Source organism: Haliaeetus leucocephalus, unplaced genomic scaffold (genome assembly GCF_000737465.1).
Source record: "Haliaeetus leucocephalus isolate CR32 unplaced genomic scaffold, Haliaeetus_leucocephalus-4.0 Scaffold339, whole genome shotgun sequence".
Classification (NCBI taxonomy): Eukaryota; Metazoa; Chordata; class Aves; order Accipitriformes; family Accipitridae; genus Haliaeetus; species Haliaeetus leucocephalus.
The window spans coordinates 21,591,723-21,601,904 of NW_010972775.1; the positions used below are offsets into that span (position 1 = coordinate 21,591,723).

Below are 10,182 nucleotides of genomic sequence, written 5' to 3' on the forward strand. Positions count from 1 at the left end.
GGCGGGGCTTCGCGGTACCGGTACCGGTACCGTTCGCCCCCGCCCCGCGACGTGCGAACTCCGCAACTGCGGGCAAAGCGCGGTAAGGGCAGGGCTTCGGGACGGCTTCTCGCCCCCTCGGTGCGCATGCGCTGGCCCACCGCGCTTGCGCACCGGGCGGGCCGGGGCGGTGCGCGCAGGCGCAGTCCCAAAGAAGGGCACATTTTGAGCCCGGGCAGTTTTCCCCGCTGGGAGCTGCCGGGAGGGAGCTCGGCGCTGTTCCGCCGGGGGAGGCCGGCGCTGGGGGGGAGGGAGGGGCGGCGGCGCGGCCGGGGTCTGGCGGCGGCGCAGGCACCTGCCTGCTGAGGAGGCTGCCCGCAGCCCGCGGGGGCACCGGCGGCGAGGGGAGCCCCCGACTTTGCTCCGCCGCAGGAAGTCCCCTCGAACCTGGCCGAAGTGGGGCCGGGGCTTCTCCGTCCGTTACCCTCTGCGCCGTCTGGGGGCGAAAATGCCGAAGAAGAAGCCCGGGCCGATTCAGCTCAACCCCGCTCCGGATGGATCCGCCGTCAACGGGACCAGCTCTGCCGAGTGAGTGAAGCCGGTTGGGGGTGGCCGGGGCTGCGGCGGGGCCCCCCGCGCTCTGCGGCGGCCGCCGGCCCGCGTCCCTGAGGTGAGGGGCGCGGCCGCCCCTGCTGCAGCCTTCCCGCCGCCCGGAGCGGTGGGGTGGCCTTCTGCTGACCGGCCCCCGCCGCCGTGCGCCGGGAAAAGCGCCTGTCCGAGGCGGTGAAGTGGCACCCGCCCTGCTTGCTGGGTTAGCGTCTCCTTAAGCCAGCTCGCTTTAAACCGGCACGGCCTGGTTTCCAGAAAAACCAAAATTATTGGTTCCTGGGGGTGCGTGCCCCCTTCGTGGTAGCTGCTGAGAGTGCCCTCAACGGAATCAGTGGATGGTGCCTTCGGCAATAAGCAAACTTCAGTCAGGTATGCGAGGTAGATAAGCTGGGGAAAAAATAGAGGAAAAACTCGTGTAACTCTCTTCTCGTAGTCCATAATGGTATCTGCTGAATTCTTAGATTATATAATTACCTAGTAAGTGCCAAATTATACATTTCTACTAGTGTATTTCATAACTCGGGGGGGGGGGAGAGAAATTATATTGAAAACCACAAATTTGTAGAAAAGGGGGTTTGGTTTTTTTTTCCTTGTTCTTGGCTTTAAGCCAAACTAATGCTAGTTTCAGTAAATCTGTTTTTCAGTAATTAGAACGTCATGCTAGGTACGTCAGTGTGTTTGGAGAAAACGCTTCTGAGTTTTCTTGTGTGTAATACAAACATTACAGAGTATAAATGTGGGGACGGTAGGTTAATCGTGGGTACACTTGCGGGGTTAAAAAAAGACTGAGTGTTAGGTTGTTACATGTTGCTTATGAAGCCTCTGTTGTTGAGCTTATGGATCTGGGAGAGCATGGTGGCTTCAGTTACGCAGATACAGTGCCAGCACCTTAAAGTAATGAACTCTTATAAAAGGTTTTTCTTTGAGGTTAACAGGTCTGTGTTCACCACTTAAGTTTTAGATTAAAGTGATGGGCTGGCTCTTAACTGAGCCTTGAAACAAAGATTTGTCTTGGAAGAACAGATTCCTGTCCCTGTATGGTCAGTTCAGTCTTCTCCTGGATATGTAAACTGACCTCTGAGATGCTTATGTACCACACTGACAGAGGGTATGTGAGGCAGAATTGCAGTGAGACTTTAAAGTGCTCCACATACATCGTTGTTGCCACATTTTCAGACAGGCTCAGATCTCATTTAACCACCCAAGCATCTGGGGGGGGGGGAGAATTCAGCATCTAGCAGCTCCAGCTGTGACATTTCTAGCAAACTCTTTTGATGATTAACTGAGAGATGAGTCGTTTAAAATCTTTGGCAGGAGTTATTGGTTGTATGTAAGCATTATGATCTGAATATTATGCAGTTTTTATTCTGGATTGATAGGAGAAAGATATTGTTTTTTATATTTGCCTGTATAGCACTTCCCAGTTGATTTTCTTAAAGGTAGTTGGGGATAGGTTGATTTAGTCTTCAGGTGTTCCTATTGCATATTAGTCTTGTTTTATAGAATAAATCTGTTAAACCTATCGCTGATTTTAGTACCTGAGGTTAATCACTAAACATGCAATATATTAAATAATGTATTTCTTCGCTTGAGAAATGCCATTAATTTTAAATTGCTTTTACGTGTCTGATACTCATTTACTTGTTGGAGACTCATGGGAGTGTTGAGTCTTGTTTACACTAATGAACTATCTTGCTTCATTTTCTGTTTTGTATGTTGATTTGTTTGGTATGTGTGTCTCCTAGACTTCTGCTCTTTGTCATATATAAGACCTTACACCCAGCTTTTGCCAGGCTTAGACATATGTCAAGTATTTTTAAAAGAAGTAGCTTAGTGAGAGTAAATACAGCAACCTGTTGTCCTGTAAACAGCCAGAATTAATTAATTGTGGAAATATCCCCATATCCTGCTAATATTAAATCCTCATTGTGAAAGATTTCAAATGGCAAAGAACAGTTGCATCATAATTTGCAAATGTTTTTGGAATTAAACTGAAAATGGTTTTGGTTTCTTGGGGGAGGAGGGGGTTCCTTTATCTGTAAGGTTGTTTCTTTTTTTTCCTCTCCTGCTGTGTGCTTTTTTTCCCCCTTTGGCTGATGCTTGAAAGCAACAGTAGAGGTGTTTGTCAGCCTATATACATTGTCAAATGTTTCAAGTATGCTGTGCACCTGTGGACTACCATATTAACGCTTTCTAAAGCTCTGTTCCTGGTATAATGGAATTTTGGCTATGTGAGTCTCCAGTTACTCATTTCCTTCCACCATATACAAACCTGTCACTTTGCAAATGATCTTGGATGCTTCCCTCTTCTTTTTCAGAGAAGAGAACCTCTCAAGAGAAAGAATGTAAAGAGCTCAAATTACTTAGCTAAGTAAAATGAAGATTCAGAGCGAGGTGATATGATTGCTGTCTGTAAATGCATGAAGGACCTAAACATCCAGAAGGAAGGAAGTTATTTAGGCCCAAAGGCAATTTTGGCACAAAATTAAATGGATATATATTGGCCATCAGTAGTTGTACGTTGGAATTCGGAAACTTTCCAGCTGTCAGAGGTGGAAGGTTCTGTAACGTATTCTCATGGGTATTTGACCCCCAGAATCTCTTGCTAGTTTTAAAATAGTGAAGCTTAATACTTTCAGGAATGACTACATATGATACTTTGACTTCCTGGCAGAAAGGAAGGGGAAAAGGAGGAAATAAAAGAAGGGGCTGTTTGCAGGATGTCCTGCTTTCCATTTGTGTCTCATCCTCTGTCTCCATCCTTGTTTGGTGATGGGAACTCATTGAGTAGAGTAAGAAAAAGCTTATAGCATGAGGTGTAGGGCTTTAAGAAGTATGCATATGAGGCCTCGTTCTCACTTGCATGACTCTTCTTTTTTTCCTTTTTTTTTCCTTTTTTTTTTTCCTTTTCCCTGGCAAGGTAGTATAAAGGAGAGTTAGGGTACTTGCAATTTAAATATATGTATACTGAATATTTTAATGAAAATTTTACAATGTTTTTGTTATTTATAGCAATTACTTTAATTATTTGTACAGGATGTTGTGGTTCTTTCTAGGGCCTTCCAAATCCCTAGCTACCCTGCTGGACAGCAGAGACAACTTAATAAAACATTTTCCTATGCTGTGAGCTTCACTTCTGTTTTTGACACTTCCTGCTGAGAAGTAGTTGCACAGAAAGAGTTGAACCCATGCTACTGTTCTTGAGCTCAGTGTTGCTGCAGATCATCAGAATGAAACCAAGATGACATTGGCCAGCTGCAAGTTTAATTTCATTCTGGTACTTTTGGAGCTGCACAGTTATACCTGTGCAAAGATTTTGCAGAGAAAACGGGGGAAAGAACCAAACAGACAAACCTGAAAAAAAAATGAATAAAAGGAATACTTCTCTTTTGACTGAATGTGCTGGGATAGTTTACTGTCTTAATAGCCAAAAGAAATAAGAACAAAATCTCTACTTTCTGTTCCTTTCAAACTTCTGACTCCCTGTCCCTTTGAATATCTGACAGTTGTTGCTCAATTTCTGTGTTTCTCTAAATCCAAACTAGACCTGGAACATGAAGTAGAAGCTCTGCAAAGAAGCAGGAGGGTAGGTTTCAAGATAATGCCACTTTCTGTATTGCAATAAGGTTTTTGCTCACATGAAAAAGTTACTTCATGTCATCTTTAATTGTATCTTTACAAAAAAGTAAGCAGAGGGAAGGGTCATATTTATAATGAGAAAGTTAATTTGATATAAAATGCCAGTGAAGATAAGGTACAACTAGTTTTTTAGCTTGGTGTAGGTAGTCCACTAAATGCCAGATAAGGGCAGGTATGATGGTATGTACCAACCATGCTGAAACAGAAGTTCCACTGTCTTCTCTCAAACAGGATTTTATATTGAAGTACATATTTTAGGTGTTTGTTTTGTTTTGTGTTTTTCCTGGGTGAAAACATAGCATTAAACACCCACCTAACTATTCTCTCACATGGCAGAACAGAATTAGGGTACCTTATTGTTCCCCAACTTTGGTCTCCACTTTCTTTGACACATTAAGTTTTATAATGGCTCATCACTGAATACCTAAAGAGCAGATGCTATTAATACATTATGGGCATGTCAAATTCTTACTGATTTTTAAGGGCTTTGGCTTCTTAAAGTTGGTATTTAATGAGATCCAAATAGATGCTTGATTCCCCCCCCGTTAATTCAAAACAAATATCCAAACATGATTAAGTCACTTAAAGTGCTTTAGACTGAGATGGCACAAAATGCAGGAGTTCTATAGTTACAGCCTTGTGATACAATTTTTTAGAAAATCAGTACCTTTTTTTTAATTCATCAGAAGCTATTGTCTGTAAGTTAGACTGCATATTGAGTTTTGAAGTGTTCCACTGATCTCAGGAAAGGGCATTAAAATTTATTAGTTAAAATGCCTATGTCCAGAAGTATACATATAGAAAAAAAAACAATTAAACCTGTGCCTTGAGATCCCAAATGATGTTTAATGAGATAGAATGTCTTGGCAAATAATGTAGACTATATTCACAGCCTATTTTAAAAGTGCTTACCTGAAAAAGTTAAATAGTCAATACAACATATTTTGTCATAGAGCACAACAATCCAATAAGCCACCAAATTAGCACTATAATTATTTTTTTTTAGTTCATTTGTCTGTCATGGAAGAGATTACTGCTGCAGTTAAGAATGTGTATTAATGTTTGTCACTGCTTAAGACTTCTAATTATAGAAGAGTCCCTTTGTGATTACTTTTCCTGTACATCAGTTACATTTGGATATCTACAAACTAACTGCTCTAAAGCCTTACTTTTTACCTTGACTGAGTAAAAGACAACTTCCCTGTCTCTGTTATAACTTGAACCTTCCAGAAGTGCCTGGGACTCTGAATATAAAAATGAAAGCAAATTTTTTTGAGTGCCACTGACTTTTTTTTTTTTGTGTTGTGTAAGCATTCACATTGAAAAGGTGGTTGGGATTGAAATGTCTTTTTTTTTTTTAACATCTGTTTAGAGAATTCCAAAAATGTACAAACTGCATAAGTGTTATAGCAACAACTGGTATCTCTCAAATCAAGCCTAAGGTATGATCTCTGCTCTGGGAAGACAGGGCCAAGCAAATCTCAGATGTGACATAGCAAGGTATAATATGAGGTAGAATGAGCAGAGTAAGATGATATTCTTGGCGAGGAGAACTAAGGACAGTATGAAAGAACACTTCAGTTTTGTGTTTAATTGGGTGAATATGTAAAGAAAAATGTAGAACATGGAATTTGCATCTTTAATATGCTGTAAAGAACTAGGTCTTTGAGAGGAATTTCAGAAGGTAGTGTCTGTAGGTCTTTACCACCTTAGTAACTGTATTTCTTTAAAGGACGTGGCCTGAAAGAAAGTCCAAAGACAGCTGTGAGCGAAAACAGGCCATCAGGCATGGTGCTGTTGTTATCGGTGGTGCTTACATCCATGATGACCAGTTCTGGGTTTTCTCTTTTTTAGTCTTAACTGTAGTACATCTGTGCCTTAGAACTGTTCAAATCAGAGTAATTTCGTAGAAATTGATTTTGTCAGTCATCCAATCGTAGGTTAAAAACTGCAGTATTAATTAGTCAGCTTTTTCCTGTTGCTTCTTGCTGTTTATTCTGTTTAAATTGCATTTAAGGTCATGCATTTAAGGAAGCTCCTGAATAGCTGGCATGACCTCTGAGTACAACTGCCTGTATTTGACAGCTAAAGAAGAATTTGGGAATTATGCAAAACTGGTTTGAACTTCAATTTGTATTACAATTTGCAAAATAAATAGTTGCTTTGCTTACTAGCTATGCATCTTGCAATGTTCATGTTTTTCACTATCTTTCTCAAGGGAACTTCACTTTGGGCTTTGTAGGAGTAGAAAGATTGTCTCCTATCATCTGTAGTGTGGGTTTTATTTGTTTTGGTTTGAGTTTTTTGGTCTTTAAGCTTGCATTGTAAAATGGAGTGGCATGAGGGGGGCAGCAGAACCAGTGGGCTGTTGCCCAGTAGGCTTTATTCCAAAAGGATTTGTCATCTGTGGAGTAGATTTTTTTTTTGGTCGGTTTTCTTGGATGTGAGTTTAGATGAAATGGAAGGAAGATTTTCATGGAGGAGTTAATTCTAATGCTTGCTGGTTCACTTCTGCCTTTGGTGGGGGTGTTTGTTTTTAAAACCAAAACGTCTCTGAGGAGGGGCAGCTGCTCTTTGGAATCCCTTTGACTTCAGGGAACTTTGTGTGTGTAGAGTTCTGGAAGATTAGGTCCTGGAATTTAATGACTGATCTGGCTGGATTGCAGTTGCATTGAATGTGTATGTGGAATTACTGCAACCTTGTAAACATTTTTAAGTAAAAAAAAAAAAGCAGAAACTTCTTTTTTTTCATCTCCTACTAATGAAGGATTAACCAGGCTTATAAATACATGTGGTATGAGAGAACAAATTTTAGGCAGGCAATAATAAATGCTACATAATTCCAAGAACACTGTGAGCCTTTTGTTATTCACTAAATCTTCCAAATTTAGATTAAACCATATTCATAGCATTCTCTTTAAATGTGTATGAGCCTGTGCATAGTCCTTCATTGGATTAGAAATAGCATTTTAATAATACCTAAGCTAATAAACATGTGATCTGTTGTAACAAAATAGTGGAAAGTAAGAGCCTGCATCGCCTTACTAACTCTTTGTATTATTACTGGATGCATGTACTGAAAAAAAACTTACAGCTAAGTAAGCACACACACCTAGTACAGAAATTAATGAAAGTGGCAAATCAACCTGTGCTGTTCTTACTTGATAGGCAGCTTTTAGTTTACAATTATGGATGTAGGAAAGATTTTAAGATGCTTAACACTGAGGTAACAGTAAATACCAAGTCTGGTTATGTACTTACACTTAAATATAATGACAGTAATGGAGGCATTCTTTAGTTATTATGATGTTGTCTTTGTTCCAAAAGCATAAATCAATTTAGGAGAGTTAAATAAAAACTGGGTGTAAAAATAAATGTTACGTTCCAGTGAGATGAAAGGTAAGGGAAGTGCGGGCTGTAAATATGGATCTAGCTGCTTTTCCTTTTCTGTCCCTTACAGCACCAATTCTGTAGATGGTTGCAAAGGTGTGATTTCACAATTAAGCACGTGCAAGATCCTGTTGCTTCTGAAGAAGTCCTCTCCTCTCCTTACTGTGCCCTTGTCTTCCTTATGCTTATCTTTTTTTATCAAATCTTACAGTGAGTCAGATGTGGATGCTGATCTGACTGAGAATTTACCCACCAAAGAAGCCCAGATTAGTTTTCAGAGGGCTATCTTCTTGTGCTCACAGCAGCATTGATCTAGTCGCATGGTGAACTTAATCAGGGAAATAATCTGTTTGAAAATTTGCAGTATTTCTTAGTTAATTTTTGAATGGATCTGTTACCTGAATTGGTTATTTAGGAATGAATGGCTAGGGACCGAATGAGGCAGAGTCACCTCCTTTGGCAAGAGCCCAGGCTTTTGCAGGATTAAGTGACAGTGTACTCAGAGCCTGAGAGGTACTATTGAGATACGTTGAAATTCAGTAATTACAACAATTTCCGAGTAGCACGTCTTTTAATTGAATAGTTTCAGATCTTTGTCTCAAGAGGAACAGATTACCTCTGAGACCTTCCAATGTTATCTAGTAGTCAAAGAAGGCTTAAAAAAACCTCCAAAGGATTCAAAGGGACTAGGTAAACCCAATATGTAGTTATTTATTTGACATAACAGCAGTGCTACTGTTCTAATCTGGGCAAAGGGTCTTTGCTTGAGCACTAGCTTAAAAAAACCCAAAACCAACCTAAAGCCAAAAGCCCAACATGAAAATTGTGGGGAATTTACATGAGATGGGAAATACATTAGCCTGTTATTTGAGTGGGTATTGACTAAATATTTCAGTGTATACAGGAGAAACATTCTGAAATGAACTGAGGAAGGAATTTTCTTTTATGTATGGTAAACCTAGATGTTCCCTTTAAATTATTAAGGTCTAAATGTTCCAGTAAAAAAGCTTCCCCCTGCCTCTTCTTTCCTGTTACCCTTTTTACAGCTGCATTTGTTCTCCCATCATTGCCCTGGGGATTGACTGAGCTTTATAAAGTGTACAGATTCCACTGCCAAAACACAAAAATGTCTCTTTGAGGAAGCAATGTTAGTTGGCAACATAGGTGTCTAGCTTGCTGAACTTCGGGGGAGCAGGTTCTTTCTTCCAAAGACTTTTTAATTACCTTTTTTTTTTTTTCAAGGAAGCAATGGAGTGTTTTTTTTCTGAAGACTTACTAATGTGTTGCTAGAAATTAGTAATTGGATTATTTCTGATTTGATATATGTTCAATATTACTTAGACAAAGTCTTGATTATACTTTGGAACAAATGTGCAAGGCTTTCTGCCAGTTAGTGCCCACAGGAATTGAACAACTGGGAAAGACTAATTCACTGCTCAGAATCTTTTTGCAAGCATCTGTTGAGAAGCTGTTGTCATCCTGATTCTTGTCTGAACAAGAGGAGGGTGAATTCCAGCAGAACTTCTACCCACTGTGGTCTTTCACCTGAATTCAGTTGCCTCCCAGGCATCCACAGAAGGAAGTATATCAAGTAGTGTCCGTGACTGGGTGACACATGCAAAAGGAGTAAGAACGGAAACAGATTATTTTACTTTACAGCCTGAGAACTAGGACAGAGATATTCCAGCAGTGTGTGATTCTTAACAATTGTCTTCTAAAAATCTACTTACAGGTTTTTAAAACAAACTGTTGAAACTTCCTGGCAACTCTTCTTTCTTTCAGTGTTTTTTACAACTCAGCATTGTTCTATGTTTTTCTAGAACTTTTTTTAGTGTGGTTGGGAAGATGAGCCAGCAAATTTAATGTAGCAAATACAACAAACAGAATGCATTTTGGGGGTGAAATATTCTGTCTGGATATAGATATGTGTGTATATTTATATGTGAATATTTTTATATGTGTTGGTACAGTCTATACATATATGAAGTAAAAATTACTGATTTCTTCCACTAAATGGCTATACTGGCAAATGTTCAGTGTTATGCAATGCATCCATTTGAAATATAGGCAAGGATCTAAGCCTTCCATCCATGGCTTTCTCTGAATCCCAGTTACAGGATTTATTTGTATATTTGCATCTGTACATTCTGGCAATTTTCCTTCCCGGTGCCTGATGTGTTAACTGCAGCTTTTGATGAAGTTTGTGCTTCTGTGCTCTTCGCTCAGCTCTTGCACAGAAGGCATCTCGATTCTAATGATGGCTTTTTCATGGGCCTTGTAAACCGATACTGTAATTTCATCTTTTTTATTATTGTAGCATCTCTCAAAGGCTGTGTATCTACCACATAAGGGAGTTGTGAAGATACTGTTACCATACTATTGCACATATTATCTCTTGTTTTTGTCATTAAATTAACTCACAGTTCAGAGACACAAACCAATGGAAACCCAGGACTTCTGTTATATGTATGTGTCGGCTGATGATCAGAATTTTATGACTTGTATTCATCCTCTGTGTTGTGTTTTAAATACCTGATAAGTAAGTTTCTTATGGATGGGGGGTAG

At 40.1% G+C, this 10,182-nt stretch overlaps 1 protein-coding gene across 1 annotated transcript in view; it reads left to right on the forward strand.

The window, feature by feature from the left end:
- Positions 1-235: 235 nt before the first annotated feature.
- The window catches only part of MAP2K1 (mitogen-activated protein kinase kinase 1), a 41,056-nt gene continuing 31,109 nt past the window's right edge, over positions 236-10,182 (forward strand). The window contains exon 1 of the mRNA XM_010572099.1: positions 236-567. Coding sequence (XP_010570401.1) covers positions 488-567 — 80 coding nt within the window. The 5' untranslated portion in view covers positions 236-487. The remainder of the gene's footprint in view (positions 568-10,182) is intronic.